Source organism: Dendropsophus ebraccatus, chromosome 9, assembly GCF_027789765.1.
Source record: "Dendropsophus ebraccatus isolate aDenEbr1 chromosome 9, aDenEbr1.pat, whole genome shotgun sequence".
Taxonomy (NCBI): Eukaryota; Metazoa; Chordata; class Amphibia; order Anura; family Hylidae; genus Dendropsophus; species Dendropsophus ebraccatus.
The window spans coordinates 9,042,014-9,063,074 of NC_091462.1; the positions used below are offsets into that span (position 1 = coordinate 9,042,014).

General features: G+C 56.0%; 1 protein-coding gene across 1 annotated transcript in view; it reads right to left on the reverse strand.

Annotated features, from left to right (window-relative positions):
- Positions 1-13,616: 13,616 nt before the first annotated feature.
- The window catches only part of SLC12A8 (solute carrier family 12 member 8), an 18,352-nt gene continuing 10,907 nt past the window's right edge, over positions 13,617-21,061 (reverse strand). Inside the window, exons 2-7 of the mRNA XM_069984833.1 lie at positions 19,980-20,126; positions 17,353-18,082; positions 15,029-15,126; positions 14,374-14,491; positions 14,194-14,254; positions 13,617-14,051 (exon numbers count right to left, since the gene is read on the reverse strand). Of these exons, the coding sequence (XP_069840934.1) occupies positions 13,889-14,051; positions 14,194-14,254; positions 14,374-14,491; positions 15,029-15,126; positions 17,353-18,082; positions 19,980-20,126 (1,317 nt within the window). The 3' untranslated portion in view covers positions 13,617-13,888. The remainder of the gene's footprint in view (positions 14,052-14,193; positions 14,255-14,373; positions 14,492-15,028; positions 15,127-17,352; positions 18,083-19,979; positions 20,127-21,061) is intronic.

Below are 21,061 nucleotides of genomic sequence, written 5' to 3' on the forward strand. Positions count from 1 at the left end.
CAGAGCCGCCCCCAACACCGGGACATCTATAGGGGACAGAGCCGCCCCCAACACCGGAGACATCTATAGGGGACACCGGGGGACAGAGCCGCCCCCAACACCGGGATATGTATGGGGACACCAGGGGACATAGCCGCCCCCAACACCGGGGACACCGGGGGACAGAGCCGCCCCCAACACCGGGGACACCGGGGGACAGAGCCGCCCCCAACACCGGGGACATCTATAGGGGACACCGGGGGACAGAGCCGCCCCCAACACCGGAGACACCGGGGGACAGAGCCGCCCCCAATACCGGGGACACCGGGGGACAGAGCCGCCCCCAACACCGGGGACATCTATAGGGGACACCGGGGGACAGAGCCGCCCCCAACACCGGGACATCTATAGGGGACAGAGCCGCCCCCAACACCGGAGACATCTATAGGGGACACCGGGGGACAGAGCCGCCCCCAACACCGGGATATGTATGGGGACACCAGGGGACATAGCCGCCCCCAACACCGGGGACACCGGGGGACAGAGCCGCCCCAACACCGGGGACACCGGGGGACAGAGCCGCCCCCAACACCGGGGACATCTATAGGGGACACCGGGGGACAGAGCCGCCCCCAACACCGGAGACACCGGGGGACAGAGCCGCCCCCAATACCGGAGACATCTATAGGGGACAGAGCCGCCCCCAACACCGGAGACACCGGGGGACAGAGCCGCCCCCAACACCGGAGACATCTATAGGGGACACCAGGGGACAGAGCCGCCCCCAACACCGGGGACACCGGGGGACAGAGCCGCCCCCAACACCGGGGACACCGGGGGACAGAGCCGCCCCCAACACCGGGGACACCGGGGGACAGAGCCGCCCCCAACACCGGGGACACCGGGGGACAGAGCCGCCCCCAACACCGGGGACACCGGGGGACAGAGCCGCCCCCCAACACCGGGGACATCTATAGGGGACACCGGGGGACAGAGCCGCCCCCAACACTGGGGACACCGGGGGACAGAGCCGCCCCCAACACCGGGGACATCTATAGGGGACACCGGGGGACAGAGCCGCCCCCAACACCGGGGACATCTATAGGGGACACCGGGGGACAGAGCCGCCCCCAACACCGGGGACACCAGGGGACAGAGCCGCCCCCAACACCGGGGACACCGGGGGACAGAGCCACCCCCAACACCGGGGACACCGGGGGACAGAGCCGCCCCCAACACCGGAGACATCTATAGGGGACACCGGGGGACAGAGCCGCCCCCAACACCGGGACATCTATAGGGGACACCGGGGGACAGAGCCGCCCCCAACACCGGGGACACCGGGGGACAGAGCCGCCCCCAACACCGGGATATGTATGGGGACACCGGGGGACAGAGCCGCCCCCAACACCGGGACATCTATAGGGGACACCAGGGGACAGAGCCGCCCCCAACACCGGGGACACCGGGGGACAGAGCCGCCCCCAACACCGGAGACATCTATAGGGGACACCGGGGGACAGAGCCGCCCCCAACACCGGGACATCTATAGGGGACACCGGGGGACAGAGCCGCCCCCAACACCGGGGACACCGGGTGACAGAGCCGCCCCCAACACCGGAGACACCGGGGGACAGAGCCGCCCCCAACACCGGAGACATCTATAGGGGACACCAGGGGACAGAGCCGCCCCCAACACCGGAGACACCAGGGGACAGAGCCGCCCCCAACACCGGGGACATCTATAGGGGACACCGGGGGACAGAGCCGCCCCCAACACCGGGATATGTATAGGGGACACCGGGGGACAGAGCCGCCCCCAACACCGGGGACACCGGGGGACAGAGCCGCCCCCAACACCGGGGACATCTATAGGGGACACCGGGGGACAGAGCCGCCCCCAACACCGGGGACACCGGGGGACAGAGCCGCCCCCAACACTGGAGACACCGGGGGACAGAGCCGCCCCCAACACCGGAGACATCTATAGGGGACACCGGGGGACAGAGCCGCCCCCAACACCGGGATATGTATAGGGGACACCAGGGGGACAGAGCCGCCCCCAACACCGGAGACATCTATAGGGGACACAGGGGGACAGAGCCGCCCCCAACACCGGGGACACCGGGGGACAGAGCCGCCCCCAACACCGGGGACACCGGGGGACAGAGCCGCCCCCAACACCGGGATATGTATAGGGGACACCAGGGGACAGAGCCGCCCCCAACACCGGAGACATCTATAGGGGACACTGGGGGACAGAGCCGCCCCCAACACCGGGGACACCGGGGGACAGAGCCGCCCCCAACACCGGGGGACAGAGCCGCCCCCAACACCGGAGACATCTATAGGGGACACCGGGGGACAGAGCCGCCCCCAACACCGGGGACATCTATAGGGGACAGAGCCGCCCCCAACACCAGAGACATCTATAGGGGACACCGGGGGGACAGAGCCGCCCCCAACACCGGGTACACCGGGGGACAGAGCCGCCCCCAACACCGGAGACATCTATAGGGGACACCAGGGGACAGAGCCGCCCCCAACACCGGGGACACCGGGGGACAGAGCCGCACCCCTACACCGGAGACATCTATAGGGGACACCGGGGGACAGAGCCGCCCCCAACACCGGGGCCACCGGGGGACAGAAGCCGCCCCCAACACCGGGGACACGGGGGACAGAGCCGCCCCCAACACCGGAGACATCTATAGGGGACACCGGGGGACAGAGCCGCCCCCAACACCGGGGACATCTATAGGGGACAGAGCCGCCCCCAACACCAGAGACATCTATAGGGGACACCGGGGGACAGAGCCGCCCCCAACACCGGAGACACCGGGGGACAGAGCCGCCCCCAACACCGGAGACATCTATAGGGGACACCGGGGGACAGAGCCGCCCCCAACACCGGGATATGTATAGGGGACACCAGGGGGACAGAGCCGCCCCCAACATCGGGGGACAGAGCCGCCCCCAACACCGGAGACATCTATAGGGGACACCGGGGGACAGAGCCGCCCCCAACACCGGGGACACAGCCGCCCCCAACACCGGGGACACCGGGGGACAGAGCCGCCCCCAACACCGGGATATGTATAGGGGACACCGGGGGACAGAGCCGCCCCCAACACTGGGGACATCTATAGGGGACACCGGGGGACAGAGCCGCCCCCAACACCGGGGACACCGGGGGACAGAGCCGCCCCCAACACCGGGATATGTATGGGGACACCGGGGGACAGAGCCGCCCCCAACACCGGGGACACCGGGGGACAGAGCCGCCCCCAACACCGGGGACATCTATAGGGGACAAAGCCGCCCCCAACACCAGAGACATCTATAGGGGACACCGGGGGACAGAGCCGCCCCCAACACCGGAGACACCGGGGGACAGAGCCGCCCCCAACACCGGAGACATCTATAGGGGACACCGGGGGACAGAGCCGCCCCCAACACCGGGATATGTATAGGGGACACCAGGGGGACAGAGCCGCCCCCAACACCGGGGGACAGAGCCGCCCCCAACACCGGAGACATCTATAGGGGACACCGGGGGACAGAGCCGCCCCCAACACCGGGGACACCGGGGGACAGAGCCGCCCCCAACACCGGGGACACCGGGGGACAGAGCCGCCCCCAACACCGGGATATGTATAGGGACACCGGGGACAGAGCGCCCCCAACACCCGGGGACATTATAGGGACACCGGGGACAGAGCCGCCCCCAACACCGGGGGACAGAGCCGCCCCACACACCGGGATATGTATGGGGACACCGGGGGACAGAGCCGCCCCCAACACCGGGGACACCAGGGGACAGAGCCGCCCCCAACACCGGGGACACCGGGGACAGAGCGCCCCCAACACCGGGATATGTATAGGGGACCCGGGGGACAGAGCCGCCCCCAACACCGGGGACATCTATAGGGGACACCGGGGGACAGAGCCGCCCCCAACAACCGGGGACACCGGGGACAGAGCCCGCCCCCAACACCGGGATATGTATGGGGACCACGGGGGACAGAGCCGCCCCCAACACCGGGGACAACCGGGTGACAGAGCCGCCCCCAACCACCGGAGACATCTATAGGGGACACCGGGGGACAGAGCCGCCCCCAACACCGGGGACACCGGGGGACAGAGCCGCCCCCAACACCGGGGACACCGAGGGACAGAGCCGCCCCCAAACGGGATATGTATAGGGGACACCGGGGACAGAGCCGCCCCCAACACCGGGATATGTATAGGGGACACTGAGGGACAGAGCTGCCCCAACACCGACACATCCCTAGGGGACACCGGGGGACAGAGCCGCCCCAACACAGGGGATATGGTATAGGGGACACCGGGGGACAGAGCCCGCCCCCACACACCGGGATATGATAGGGGACACCGGGGGACAGAGCCGCCCCCAACACCGGGATATGTATAGGGGACAACGGGGGACAGAGCCGCCTCCAACACCAGGACATCTAGAGGGGACACCAGGGGACAGAGCCGCCCCCAACACCGGGATATGTATAGGGGACACCGGGGGACAGAGCCACCTCCAACCCCGAAACATCTAGAGGGGACACCGGGGACAGAGCTGCCCGTAACACCGGGATATGTATAGGGGACACCGGGGTCAGAGCCGCCCCCAACACCGAAACATCCATAGGGGACACCGGGGACAGCCGCCCCCAACACCGGGGACACCGGGGGACAGAGCCGCCCCCAACACCGGGATATGTATAGGGGACACCAGGGGGACAGAGCCGCCCCCAACACCGGAGACATCTATAGGGGACACTGGGGGACAGAGCCGCCCCCAACACCGGGGACACCGGGGGACAGAGCCGCCCCCAACACCGGGGGACAGAGCCGCCCCCAACACCGGAGACATCTATAGGGGACACCGGGGGACAGAGCCGCCCCCAACACCGGGGACATCTATAGGGGACAGAGCCGCCCCCAACACCAGAGACATCTATAGGGGACACCGGGGGGACAGAGCCGCCCCCAACATCGGGGGACAGAGCCGCCCCCAACACCGGAGACATCTATAGGGGACACCAGGGGGACAGAGCCGCCCCCAACACCGGGGCCACCGGGGGACAGAGCCGCCCCCAACACCGGGGACACCGGGGGACAGAGCCGCCCCCAACACCGGAGACATCTATAGGGGACACCGGGGGACAGAGCCGCCCCCAACACCGGGGACATCTATAGGGGACAGAGCCGCCCCCAACACCAGAGACATCTATAGGGGACACCGGGGGACAGAAGCCGCCCCCCAACACCGGAGACACCGGGGGGACAGAGCCGCCCCCAACACCGGAGACATCTATAGGGGACACCGGGGGACAGAGCCGCCCCCAACACCGGGATATGTATAGGGGACACCAGGGGGACAGAGCCGCCCCCAACATCGGGGACAGAGCCGCCCCAACACCGGAGACATCTATAGGGGACACCGGGGACAGAGCCGCCCCAACACCGGGGACACAGCCGCCCCCAACACCGGGGACACCGGGGGACAGAGCCGCCCCCAACACCGGGATATGTATAGGGGACACCGGGGACAGAGCCGCCCCAACACTGGGGACATCTATAGGGACACCGGGGGACAGAGCCGCCCCCAACACCGGGGACACCGGGGTGACAGAGCCGCCCCCCAACACCGGGATATGTATGGGGACACCGGGGACAGAGCCGCCCCCAACCACGGGGACACCGGGGGACAGAGCCGCCCCCAACACCGGGGACATCTATAGGGGACAAAGCCGCCCCCAACACCAGAGACATCTATAGGGGACACCGGGGGACAGAGCCGCCCCCAACACCGGAGACACCGGGGGACAGAGCCGCCCCCAACACCGGGAGACATCTATAGGGGACACCGGGGGACAGAGCCGCCCCCAACACCGGGATATGTATAGGGGACCACCAGGGGACAGAGCGCCCCCAACACCGGGGGACAGAGCCGCCCCCAACACCGGAGACATCTATAGGGGACACCGGGGGACAGAGCCGCCCCCAACACCGGGGACACCGGGGGACAGAGCCGCCCCCAACACCGGGGACACCGGGGGACAGAGCCGCCCCCAACACCGGGATATGTATAGGGGACACCGGGGGACAGAGCCGCCCCCAACACCGGGGACATCTATAGGGGACACCGGGGGACAGAGCCGCCCCCAACACCGGGGGACAGAGCCGCCCCCAACACCGGGATATGTATGGGGACACCGGGGGACAGAGCCGCCCCCAACACCGGGGACACCAGGGGACAGAGCCGCCCCCAACACCGGGGACACCGGGGGACAGAGCCGCCCCCAACACCGGGATATGTATAGGGGACACCGGGGGACAGAGCCGCCCCCAACACCGGGGACATCTATAGGGGACACCGGGGGACAGAGCCGCCCCCAACACCGGGGACACCGGGGGACAGAGCCGCCCCCAACACCGGGATATGTATGGGGACACCGGGGGACAGAGCCGCCCCCAACACCGGGGACACCGGGGGACAGAGCCGCCCCCAACACCGGAGACATCTATAGGGGACACCGGGGGACAGAGCCGCCCCCAACACCGGGGACACCGGGGGACAGAGCCGCCCCCAACACCGGGGACACCGAGGGACAGAGCCGCCCCCAACACCGGGATATGTATAGGGGACACCGGGGGACAGAGCCGCCCCCAACACCGGGATATGTATAGGGGACACTGAGGGACAGAGCTGCCCCCAACACCGACACATCCATAGGGGACACCGGGGGACAGAGCCGCCCCCAACACAGGGATATGTATAGGGGACACCGGGGGACAGAGCCGCCCCCAACACCGGGATATGTATAGGGGACACCGGGGGGACAGAGCCGCCCCCAACACCGGGATATGTATAGGGGACAACGGGGGACAGAGCCGCCTCCAACACCAGGACATCTAGAGGGGACACCAGGGGACAGAGCCGCCCCCAACACCGGGATATGTATAGGGGACACCGGGGGACAGAGCCACCTCCAACCCCGAAACATCTAGAGGGGACACCGGGGACAGAGCTGCCCGTAACACCGGGATATGTATAGGGGACACCGGGGTCAGAGCCGCCCCCAACACCGAAACATCCATAGGGGACACCGGGGACAGCTGCCCCCAACACCGAGACATCCATAGGGGACACCGGGGGACAGAACCGCCCCCAACACGGGGATATGTATAGGGGACACCGGGGGACAGAGCCGCCCCCAACACCGATATATGTATAGGGGACACGGGGGACAGAGCCGCCCCCAACACGGAGACATCCATAGGGTACACCGGGGGACAGAGCCGCCCCCAAGACCGGGACATCCATAGGGGACACCGGGGGACAGAGCCGCCCCCAACACGGGGATATGTATAGGGGACACCGGGGGACAGAGCCGCCCCCAACACCGGGATATGTATAGGGGACACCGGGGGACAGAGCCGTCCCCAACACGGAGACATCCATAGGGGACACCAACACCGAGATATGTATGGGGACATCGGGGGACAGAGCCGCCCTTAACACCGAGATATGTATGGGGACACCGTGGGACAGAGCCGCCCCCAACACCGAGATATGTATGGGGACACCGTGGGACAGAGCTGCCCCCAACACCAGGATATGTATAGGGGACACCGGGGGACAGAGCCGCCCCCAACACCAGGATATGTATAGGGGACAACGGGGACAGAGCCGCCCCCAAAAACCGAGATATTTATAGGGGACACCGGGGGACAGAGCCGCCCCCAACACCGAGATATGTATGGGGACACCGGGGGACAGAGCCGCCCCCAACACCGAGATATGTATGGGGACACCGGGGGACAGAGCCGCCCCCAACACCGAGATATGTATGGGGACACCGGGGGACAGAGCCGCCCCTAATACCAGGATATGTATAGGGGACGCCGGGGGACAGAGCCGCCCCCAACACCGACACATCCATAGGCGACAACGGGGACAGAGCCGCCCCCAAAACCGAGATATGTATAGAGGACACCGGGGGACAGAGTTGCCCCAAACACGGAGACATCCATAGGGGACCCTGGGGGACAGAGCCGACCCCAACACCGAGATATGTATGGGGACACGGGGGACAGAGCCGCCCCCAACACCGAGACATCCATAGGGGACACTGGGGGACAGAGCCGCCCGCAACACCGAGACATCCATAGGGTACACCGGGGGACAGAGCCGTCCCCAACACTGGAGACATCCATAGGGGACACCTGGGGACAGAGCCGTCCCCAACACCGGGATATGTATAGGGGACACCGGGGGACAGAGCCGCCCCCAACACCAACAAATCTATAGGGGACACTGAGGGACAGAGCCGCCCCCAACACCGGGATATGTATAGGGGACACCGGGGGACAGAGCCGCCCACAACACCGGGATATGTATAGGGGACACCGGGGGACAGACCCGCCCCCAACACCGGGAAATGTATGGGGACACTGAGGGACAGAGCCGCCCCCAACACTGAGCCATCCATAGGGGACACCGGGGAACAGAGCCGCCCCCAACACCGAGACATCTATAGGGGACACTGGGGGACAGAGCTGCCCCTAACACCGAGATATGTATAGGGGACAGAGCCGCCCCAAACACCAAGACATCTATAGGGGACACAAGGAGACAGAGCTGCCCCCAACATCGAGATATCTATAGGGGACAACAGGGGATAGAGCCGCCCCCAACACTGAGCCATCTATAGGGGACAGAGCCGCCCCCAACACATAGATATCTATAGGGGACAACAGTGGATAGAGCCACCCCCAACACAGAGCCATCTATAGGGGACAATGGGGGATAGAGCCGCCCCCAACACCGAGACATCTATAGGGGACACCGGGGGACAGAGCCGCCCCCAACACCAAGAAATCTATTGGGGACACCGGGGGACACAGTCGCCCCCAACACGAGACATCTATAGGGGACAACAGGGAACAGAGCCGCCCCCAACACCGAGACATCCATAGGGGACAACAGGGGATAGAGCCACCCCCAACACCGAGACATCTATAGGGGACAGAGACGCCCCCAACACCAAGACATCTATAGGGGACACAAGGGGACAGAGCTGCCCCCAACACCGAGATATCTATAGGGGACAACAGAGGACAGAGCCGTCCCCAACACCGAGACATCTATAGGGGACAACAGGGGATAGAGACACCCCCAACACCGAGACTTTTATAGGGGACAACAGGAGATAGAGCCGTCCCCAACACCGAGACATCTATAGGGGACACCGGGGAACAGAGCCGCCCCCGACACCGAGATATCTATAGGGGACCACAGGGGATAGAGCCGCCCCCAACACCAAGAGATCTATAGTGGACAACAGGGGACAGAGCTGCCCCCAACACCGAAATATCTATAGGGGATAACAGGGGATAGAGCCTCCCCCAATACCGAGACACCTATAGGGGACACTGAGGGACAGAGCCGCCCCCAACACCAAGACATCTATAGGGGACACAAGGGGACAGAGCGGCCCCCAACACTGAGGCATCTATAGGGGACACAAGGGGACAGAGCGGCCCCCAACACTGAGGCATCTATAGGGAACAACAGGGGACAGAGTCGCCCCCAACACCGAGACATCTATAGGGGACAATAGGGGATAGAACCGCCCCCAACACAGAGCCATCTATAGGGGACAATGAGCCATCTATAGGGGATACCAAGGCGACAGAGCCACCCCCAACACGAGCCATCTATAGGGGACAGAGCCTCCCCAACGGTGAGCCATCTATAGGCAACACCTAGGGGACAGACCCACCCCCAACACTGAGCCATCTATAGCGGACACCAGGGGGACCGAGCTGCCCCCAAAACCGAGCCATCTATAGGGGACACTGAGGGGAAAGACACCCCCAACACCGAGCCATCTATAGAGGTCACCGTGGGGAGAGAGCCACCCCTAAACACTGAGCCATCTATAGGGGACACCAGGGGGACCGAGCTGCCCCCAAAACTGAGCCATGTATAGGGGGCAGGGCCGCCCCCAACACGGAGCAATGTATAGGAGTCATCAACGGGACAGGGTATCTCCCAAAACTGACCCATCTTTAGGGGACACCAGGGGGACAGAGCCACCCTCAACATTTAGCCATCTATAGGGGACAGAGCCACCCTCCAGCACTGAGCCATCTATAGGGGACAGAGCCACTCCCAATACTGAGCCATTTATAGGGGACACTGAGGGGACAGAGCCACCCCTGACACTGAGCCTTCTATAGGGGACACAACCTCCCCCAACACCGAGCCATCTTTAAAGGTCACTGTGGGGACAGACCACCCCCAACACTGATCCATCCATAGGGGACAGAGCCATCTATAGGGGATACCAAGGCGACAGAGCCACCCCCAACACGAGCCATCTATAGGGAACACTGAGGACAGTGCTGCCCCTAACATTGAGCCATCTATAGGGGACAGAGCCTCCCCAACGGTGAGCCATCTATAGGCAACACCAAGGGGACAGACCCACCCCTAACAACGAGCCTCTGCTTCCAGTATAGCTCCAGCATAGGTATCTTGTCCTGCACCAGTGTTCGTTAAACCATTTAATGGTTTGCATTGTTGTTTCTCCCTCCTCACATTTTTAGAGCCATAGTTCTTTATTTTGTTCGTTGATGGAGCCATATGAGGATTTCCGTAACCAATTGGACTTCTCTATAGTTCCGTCAAATATCTAATCTTTATTCTTCAGATTAGTATGATTACAGGCATATCGACACATTTTGACCACTAAGGAACGGTCTTGGGCTGGTTTTGTTTACGCCATGCCGAATAAACAATAATTTCTGCATATGGCAATACTATATATATATATATATATATAATATATATATATATATATTTAATTAAAGGGGTTGTTCATCTTTTTTTTTCTTTCAAATCAACTGGTGCCAGGGATTTGTAATTTACTTCTATATAAAAATCTTCAGTCTTCCAGTACTTATCAGCTGCTGTATGTCCTGCAGGAAGTGGTTTATTCTCTCCAGTCTGACACAGTGCTCTCTGCTGCCACCCTCTGTCCATGTCAGGAACTGTGCAGAGCAGGAGAGGTTTTTTATGGGGATCTGCTGCTGCTCTGGACTGTAGTAAATTACAAATCACCGGCACTTTCTGGCACTAGTCAATTTGAAAGAAAACATTTTTGGTGAAGTACCCCTTAAAGAGGAAAAAAAAGCAGGGGGTTGTATTCTAGTAGGGAAAGGCGATTGTACCCCAAGGAAACATTTATACAGCAAATTTGTGTTCCTTATGTAGATCGATCAATGCAATATATGTGCCTTGCATTGATCTATTAGACAGGTACTCTAATAGAACAAGCTGCTTCTCAGACAGTTTTTGAAGCTCAGTCACAGCAGCCACGAAGTCTAAGGGTCCAGTCACACTATGGAATTAGTGCAGAAATTCTGTAGTGTGAATGGATCCTAATAAAGGCCTCAAGCTACCACGACAACCCCGGAGCGGTCCTACTAGGCCACCAGGGATGTGACATAAAGCAGTTTGAATGCTGTGATAGCTCATGACCGGAGTCATCTCATCACTGGCTGCTTTTTTACAGCTTCACAGCAACTTATTAAAAATAAAATTTTGCTGTAATTTCCCCTTTTATGTTATTTCCATCCAAGTTGTATCTTCCTGGCTGACATCTTGGCTTCAGTATTTCCACCTCATTTTCCTTTCTACGTGTATTTTGTGAAATTTCCCCCACAACATGATGCTGCCACCCCCCAGTTCAGTGTTGGGATGGCGTTCTTCGGCTTCCCCTTATATCTCTCTATATATAACCTTGGTCTTTATGGCCACCAGTCTCAGTTTTGGTAATCATTTTGGGCAGGGGGTGGGGTGCGCTCCTGGACCCCTCACTGCCAGTCTTCATATCTCCCCTTCTGCTACATCCCAACCCGGCTGCAGATACCCCACTCAGCCAGTCAGGGACAAGGACGGGACATCACTGCGGTCACCGATTGGCTGAGCAGGCTAAATCCCACCCTGTTGTGGCGTAATCCAAAGCCAGGGTACGGGAGCACGTGGATACGGTGCAGCGCAGGCACGAGGTCCTGTAAGTGTACTTTCTTTATGTTCCCCCCCACAGTGCTCTCTGCTGCCACCTCTGTCCATGTCAGGAACTGTCCAGAGAAGCAGCAAATCCCCATAGAAAACCTCTCCTGCTCTGGGACAGTTCCTGACATGGACAGAGGTGGCAGCAGAGAGCACTGTGTTAGACTGGAGAGAATACACCACTTCCTGCAGGACATACAGCGGCTGATAAGTACTGGAAGACTGGAGATTTTTTTAATAGAAGTAAATTACAAATCTCTGACACCAGTTGATTTGAAAGAAAAAAACATATTTGGTGAACCCTATGACCCTATTATAAGGCTTAGTTATCCTGCACCTGCTGTAGATAATAAGTAAGTACAGAAATGTCTGCAGCGTGTGAACGCGTCCAAACACTCCACCGGGGCTCTCAGCCTTCTGCGGCAGCTCCTGAGGGGGATGCCAGCTGCCGTACATGGCTCCTGCTCACAGCTTTAGACTGGCGCTTCGCTCATATGTTACTCCATTACTCATCCACCAACATACACATTCCACTTTCCTGTCGCAGTATTCCACTTATATACAATATGTCGGTAACTGGCCGCGTCTTGTGTATTGTTAGCCGTAACGCAGGAGACGCCGGGAGACGCAGAACATTCCAGACTCGGCAGAATCTGTGTAAAAGGTCTTTTCCTGACATTCTGCTACTGGGTGGGACCGTCATCCCAGGAAGGGAGGAATCAACACAACAATCGACAATCAGAGCAGACGTGTCACCCTGGAGCGGTGCGGACCCCAGACACTGCGGCAGGTGGAGAGGACGCCATTCCTATAATACTATAATACCACAAGCTTCTAGAATTGGAGCTTCAATTCTTCACAGTTTTTAAGATCTCTACATGAATGGAGGCACCATGACTGCAAGATACGGCAGAAGATTTAACCAAGGGACAGGACAGAAGGGGATGGAGTTGTAGCAATTTACTACTGACTCAGAACTTATGTCCCCCTCCGCTCTAGGCCCCGTGTACCTCCTTACGTCAGGTCCTATGTGTCCCCAGATATGAGATTCCATTACAGGGGTTGTTAGCCAAAAAAAAAAAAAATCTTTCAAATCAACTGGTCCCAGCAAGTGCCAGAGATTTTAAATTTACTTCTATTAAAAAATCTCAAGTCTTCCACTACTTTCAGCTGCTGTATGTCCTGCAGGAAGTGGTGTATTCTCTCCAGTCTGACAGTGCTCTCTGCTGCCATCTCTGTCCATGTCAGGCACTGTCAAGAGTAGTAGCAAATCCCCATAGAAAACCTCTCCTGCTCTCTAGACTGAAAAAAATAACACTTCCTGCAGGACATATAGCAGCTGAACTGGAATCTATAATGGGGTCCCGACCCCTTCCCCCCTCTTTTCTTTCTGTATTGTTGTAAAAACTAAAAAACTTCAATAAAGATTGAAAAGAAAACCTCTCCTGCAGGACATACAGTAGCTGATAAATACTAGAAGACGTGAGATTTTTTAACAGAAGGAGGACGTTTTTAACCCTCTGATCCAGTCCCATCGGGTTCAATAATTTATTTGACCTGCAATGACAGCCCCAGCCAGAGACATCACATAGAGTCCCAGTAAATGATGCAGTCATCTCCAGCGTTGGGGGATCCCTGACATCCACGTGGTGGAGCCGCGGTACGCAGCCCTTTATAGCACAGGCCTACAATAAGCAGTCACTGTGAGCAGGAGTGATCGACACCTCCGCCTGACGATGCCTCAACGGCCCCCACACATCACAATGTCCGGTTCCTGGGTCCAGACTCTCAGAGATGGCCCCCACTCTAGTTAAACTGGTTAACAAACTGCCCCTGGCTGATAACAGAGGAATGGTGGAAGCGTCCGCGAGAGGCAAAGTCTGCGTTCTCCTGTGTTAACTGTGTAGTTTCCATCCCGACGTGAGCGAAGGTCGGAGTCACCACATACTGCTCCTGCGGGGGCTTCTTCCTGCAGCCAGACGGGAATGAGCAGAAAGTTAGTGACAATAAAAAATAAAGGCAATCCTGGGGTCACCCCGCTGACATCTTCCCCCACCGCCATTTTATACCAGATTCACATCTCTGGATCAAATCCGACAACGAACACAAACCTAAATGTTGTTGCAGCCAAAAGACGGATCCAGGCGAAGAAGCTGAAGTTTGCAGCTGCCCCTGAAATGAGAAGCAAGAGCACTCAAGAGATCTGGGAACCCTGGGGGTCGCCGCTATAATGGAGGCCACTACATCCCCACCCGTTATAAACAACGTGTCCTGTCCCACACAACACTGACCTGGATTCAGTCCCGGGCTCACCCGGCCGATATAAAAGTATAACAGAACCGCAACACCAATATTCGCCAGAGCATAGATCCACTGGATTACAAACATGATGATGATGGAGATGATGGCCTGGAGGAGGGAGGCAACAGGTTAATACCCAAACCAGTACAGGGTCAAACTGTGCCAAGTGTACACCCCTTAAGACTACACCCAGTGATCACACACAAGCACTCACTCCTATAGACTACACCCAGTAATCACACAGGGGCACTCACCCTTATGGCCTACACCTGATGATCACACACACACACACACACTCACCCATATAGACTACACCCAGTAATCATACACGGACACTTACCCCTATAGACTACACCCAGTGATCACACACGGGCACTGACTCCTATAGACTACACCCAGGCACTCACCCCTATAAACTACACCCAGTGATCACACACGGCACTCACCCCTATAAACTACATCCAGTGATCACACACAGGCACTCAATCCTATAGACTACACCCAGTGATCACACACGGCCCTCCCCCCTATAGACTACACCCAGTGATCACACACAGGCACTCACCCCTATAGCCTACACCCAGTGATCACACACAGGCACTCACCCCTATAGCCTACACCCAGTGATCACACCCAGGCACTCACCCCTATAAATGACACCCAGTGGTTGCACAGTTTGCTGTAGAATGATGTTGACAGACTCTGGATTTCAAACTCTGGAACTTTTTGTTTTGTGTTGGACTCTGAAAGAAGAAAAGTCATTATAACACTGGCGAAGCAGAGATTGTTTTCAAATCAGCTGATGTCAGAAGGTTATATAGGTTTGTAAATTACTTAAGGTAGTTCACTAAAAAAATTTATTTCAAATTGACAGGTGCCAGAAAGTGACAGAGATTTGTAATTTACTTCTATTAAAAAATCTCCAGTCTTCCAGTACTATCAGCTGTTGTATGTCCTAAAGGAAGTGGTGTATTCTCTCCAGTCTGACACAGTGCTCTCTGCTGCCACCTGTGTCCATGTCAGGAACTGTCCAGAGCAGGAGAGGTTTCTATGGGGATTTGCTGCTGTTCTGGACAGTTCCTGACATGGACAGAGGTGGCAGCAGAGAGCACTGTGTCAGACTGGTAGAATACACCACTTCCTGCAGGACATACAGCAGCTTCTCAGCAGTCTCCTCTTTATCACATATGGGATGACATTAAAGTGATACGGTCACCCTCCTTAGTCTATAGGTGGTTATCCGCACCATCCACAAGCTTAGATGCTGCACATTTGATATATACCTGTAAAAAAATTGTCCTCGTTTTCAATCTGCTCTAAAATCGCTTAATTTCATTGGTGGACAGTTTCACGTGGGTGGGGCTTCATGGCAGTTGGGCAGCCCCCCAGCCAGGAGATGGGGCTTAACTGCCGCCATGCCCCGCCCAGGTGACACTGTTGTCCAATAAAAAAAGCAAAAGTAAGAGGTGACAGTGTCCCTAGAATATAAATAACACACGATCCACTAATCACAAGAGCTGATGTTCAGAGCTCAGCCTCTCCATAGGGTCCTATTAGACAGATTTTTCACTTTTTCACACCAATTAACGATAAACGATTTCAAACAAGCCCTTTTGGGAACGTCCTGAAATCATTCATCATAGGACACGAAATGATAGTCGTTATCTACATACACCCAAAGATTTGCCAGCAATTAACAATAATTTTATGGTCAGCTCAAAAAGATGCGATAGACGACAAACAAACAAGTACTTTGATTGTTGCCGGCACACTATGATACACGGACACTATGAAACATGGCGGCCCCTCGTGCAGGCATCACTTTGTGTAAAAGTAGTGGTGCATTATATATATAATATATATATATATATATATTATATATATATATCTATATATAATAAAAATCTAAAACTCTACTGTTTCCTATGTCTCTGGGGCTTGCTGCAGCAAAAGCAGGATGGCTGCCCCCATAATAATGTACAAAAAATTTAATAAAAAGCATACAGAGTATCTGAATAGAGAAAATAAAATTTTAATATTTGGCTCTAAAGAACAAGAAAAAAATCTAGAAGGGTAGGTTCAAACTACGGAATCCACGCGGAGAAGTTCCGGCGGATTCCATGGCTTGTACCCGTTCACAGCAGCACGCATATCCACCGGCTCCATAGACACCATTCTATGGCCGGGCCATAGAATTTCTTAGACTCTCTCTCTCCTGTCCATAGCACATGCTAAGCCCCACCCCACTTACTTTAATTTCTTCCTGCTCTATCTGTTACCAAAAAGCAAAAAGTTCAACAGCAACCTACAGGTGCAAGCGCTTACCGTATATATACCCCCCTCTGTTGTACACAAGATAAAAACCTGCTCTATAGATGAGGATCTTAGCAAACTATTTGATTAAACAGAGTGTACCATTTCACCATGCCAAGGTGTCCTCAGAGACATGGTGTTATTCTAGTATTCTCACACTAGCAACGGCCTCTCCTGGGCTAACAATAAGCCAACAATGGGCATATAGGAGCCGAATAATTTCTATTTATAGTACATGGGTGGAGTGCAAGCTAACAGGAGGTAGCCACCCCCCACATACAACAGAAAAATGCAAAAATTGGCAGGCTGGCAGCACTCCAATGCCTCTGCTGTACTTTTTGCTTTTTATCTGTACTTTAGCCACATGCAGCGCTCAACCTACAGCAGTGCTGCCAATTTTTGCTTTTTTCTATCTGTTACCAAAGACAGATTTCCCCAGACAACAGGCAGCAAAAAGCAGATTACAGAGAAAGGAGACACCGAGTGACTACGACTTAGAGCACTTTGTTTCTGGAGTAAAGAGTCATTTTGGTAAATGAAGTGATTTACAAACCTGTTAGGCTCATGCAGGAACTTTAGAAAAAACTTTTGAAACATTAACCCATTAATACGCTTAAATGAAAGATGGGAAATATTGAATATTTGTCAGAACTTACCGTCCCTGTCAGCTTCAGACTGATGGCCATCAATCACAAGCTGCTCTCGGTCTCCTGTTCGCTCCAAATCCTCAGTCTCGTCACTTTGTTCTGTTAGTTCTGGACTATCGGTCCGGTCCTGGCTAAGGCCGCTCCCCGGCTGGGTGGTGGTCACCTCGAGGTCAGTGCTCATCCTGCTGTCCATCTCGGTGGAGGCCACCAGTACATCACTGCCCACCCTGGCCTCCGGCTCAGTGGAGGTCGCCTCTACATCAGTGTTCGCCTTGCTCTCCCGGTCCTGGTTCTGCTGCAGGTCCAGCTGGAAACTGTCCTGAAGGGTCTGCTTAGCCGGTTTTCGAGATTTCTTCAGCTTTATAAACTTCTTCTGCTCTTTGTCCTGGATCTTGGTGCTGTCGGCTGTGTCCACATGACCCGGCTTGAAGATTTGGTCCATGTCTTTGGTGAATTCCAGCAGGGTCCCATTGGAGCCATAACTGGTGGACTTATCCAGGATGAGCGGCTGTAAAGGTCCAGGTGTCCTGGAGGAGACTCTGCCGACCTTCCTGCGGGAGCACTGCAGCTCGTAACTCATGGTCACCGAGAAGTAGGAATAGTCTACGGTGCTGTACGTCAGCATGAAGTTTATGGTGACAATAGGGGCCAAGATGTTCACTTGGCCAATGAAGACGAAGGCCATTGTGAGGAGTCCGGTCAGGAAGATGGCAGCCACCGGAGTCTTGTTAGGCCCTCTCTAGAGAAGAAACAAGATGGCGGATATTAATCAGATGGCCAATGATTACACTGATATTATAACACATTCTAACAGAGATGTATGAAGCTCTTCAGGCCTACAGACATATCAGAAGATGATAACCACTACTTCTTCAGAAGAAAAGAACCAGGCGCCATCTTTCCTGCAGCCACATGGCGACCAGTCAGACAATATGGCGTGTCAGACCAATATCGGGTCAATAAGCAAATAAAGCCGATCATCCGATCAATGACACAGGGTAATTTTAGAAGAACATATCATAACTTCATTGCTCATACTCCAGGCACATTCAGAGCTGCACTCACAATTCAGTTCAGTGGTTCATTGACGACACATATCACCTTCTATTGTGGTTCATTGTAGAAGATGTAGTGTTTGCGTTGGGCGCTGTATAGACATTTAATATATTCCCAGCTACTGCAGCTTTAGAGGTGATTAACGACATGATGTAATAGCAGAATAGTGAGTGCAGCTCTGGAGGATAAGACATGATGAAATAGCAGAATTGTGAGTGTTACTTTGGAGGATAAGACATAATGTAGCAGCAGAATAGTGAGTGCAGCTTTGGAGGATAAGACATGATGTAGCAGCAGAATAGTGGGTGCAGCTCTGGAGGAGATTGGGGTATAAGATGTGATGTAACCGCAGAATAGTGAGTGCAGCTCTGGAGGATAAAACACAATGTAATAGCAGAATTGCGAGTGCCGCTCTGGAGGATAAGACATGGTTTAATAGCAGAATTGTGAGTGCTGCTCTGGAGGTGACTGGGGGATAAGACATAATGTAACAGCAGAATAATGAGTGCAGCTCTGGAGGTGACTGGGGGATAAGACATAATGTTACAGCAGAATAATGAGTGCAGCTCTGGAGCATAGTACATGATGTCAGCTCACACTCCAGGCATGTTATGATATAATATTGTCTCCTCTACACGCAGCAGATCAGTAATCCTCTTGCAGTGCCGAGCTGGCGGACATGGCGACTATTATGCAGCATCTGTGCAGTATGTGGATTGTGGAGAGGACAGTGATTAGCTCTGTAATCAGCTGATAATTACTGGCTGAACCAGACTGCGTCATGTGACCCAGAACATTAGCTGTAATGAGGAGCAAATGCCGCCAAGACAATAATCCCGCTAATCAGAAGAATTACAGGACGGACACTCAGGACTCGTCATTAACACTTCACCCGCTAATCACCGGACGGTAAAAATATACAATATCCAGCAAGCGCAGAGCTCTATATACTACTCCTAGTCCCTGAAACACTGAAGGCAGACTGTATTATACTCCAGAGCTGTACTCACTATTCTGCTGGTGGGGTCACTGTGTACATACATTACATTACTGATCCTGAGTTACATCCTGTATCATACCCCAGAGCAGCGATCACTATTCTGCTGGTGGGGTCACTATGTACATACATTACATTACTGATCCTAAGTTACATCCTGTATTATACCCCAGAGCTGCACTCACTATTCTGCTGGTGGGGTCACTGTGTATATACATTACATTACTGATCCTGAGTTACATCCTGTATTATACTCCAGAGCTGTGCTCACTATTCTGTTTGTGAGGTCACTGTGTACATACATTACATTACTGATCCTGAGTTACATCCTGTATTATACTCCAGAGCTGCACTCACTATTCTGCTGGTGGGGTCACTGTGTACATACATTACATTACTGATCCTAAGTTACAGACTGTATTATACTCCAGAGCTGCACTCACTATTCTGCTGCAAACTGTAATAAGCCCTCTGTGCAGACACTGAAGCAGCAGGGCTCCCTGTGATTATAGTCTGCTGGGTGGATATAAGTGATGACTCCTGCCCTATCCCCCCCCCCCATATGGGGGGACATTACACTTACCCCATGGCCCAGGAATGACAGGATGGGGATGACCTTCTCCTGAGCGATGCACTGAAGGATTCTGGGAGCACCGTACAGACCCCCCATACAGGAGGCCAACGAAGAGATGTAGAGACCCAGCAGAAAGAGGAAGCCCACCAAGGACACCTGAGGAGAGGAGAGCAATGTGTGATACAACATAATGGGGGTCGGCCATGTGCAGGAAGCATATCTTGTCTGCGACCCCCCCCCCCCCGATGCCTGGAGTATATAGGTGCTGGATACAATCACCCCCATCATTGTAGGTGGGTCAGTGATACCGAGGCGGACGGGACAGAACCGGTTCACTGAGCCGCTGGCACCTAATTCTCCGGATTATGGTTATTAATCTGGTTCTGAGCTCAGACACGTGAAAAGCCTCAGAGCTGCGCTCCGGGCCGGCGTGTGACCTCATGAACCGTGTTACATATCCGGAGAAGTTGCACGTTCCTCACAGCCACCATATTAGCCTCAGAGCAGAGGGCCGTGCCCGCATGTCACCTGATGAACAGTGTTACGTATACGGGGAGCGATGGAGATGGAAAAGCTGCGCGTTCCTCGCGGCCGCCATATTAGCCTCAGAGCAGAGGTCCGGGCCCGCATGTCACCTGATGAACCGTGTTACGTATACGGGGAGCGATGGAGATGGAAAAGCTGCGCGTTCCTCGCGGCCGCCATATTAGCCTCAGAGCAGAGGGCCGTGCCCGCATGTCACCTGATGAACAGTGTTACGTATACGGGGAGCGATGGAGATGGAAAAGCTGTGCGTTCCTCGCGGCCGCCATATTAGCCTCAGAGCAGAGGTCCGGGCCCGCATGTCACCTGCTGAACCGTGTTACGTATACGGGGAGCGTAGCCGCCATATTAGCCTCAGAACAGAGGGCCAAGCACACATGTAAACAGATCGACCGTGGTACGTTACTGCGGAGCAATGGACACGAAGAAGCTGCGGATTCCCTGTTGCCACCATATTAGCCTCAGAGCTGCGCTCCGGGCTGGCAGGTGACCGAATGACCGTGTTACGTATTCAGGGAGCGATGGACACTGAGAAGCTGCACTTTCGC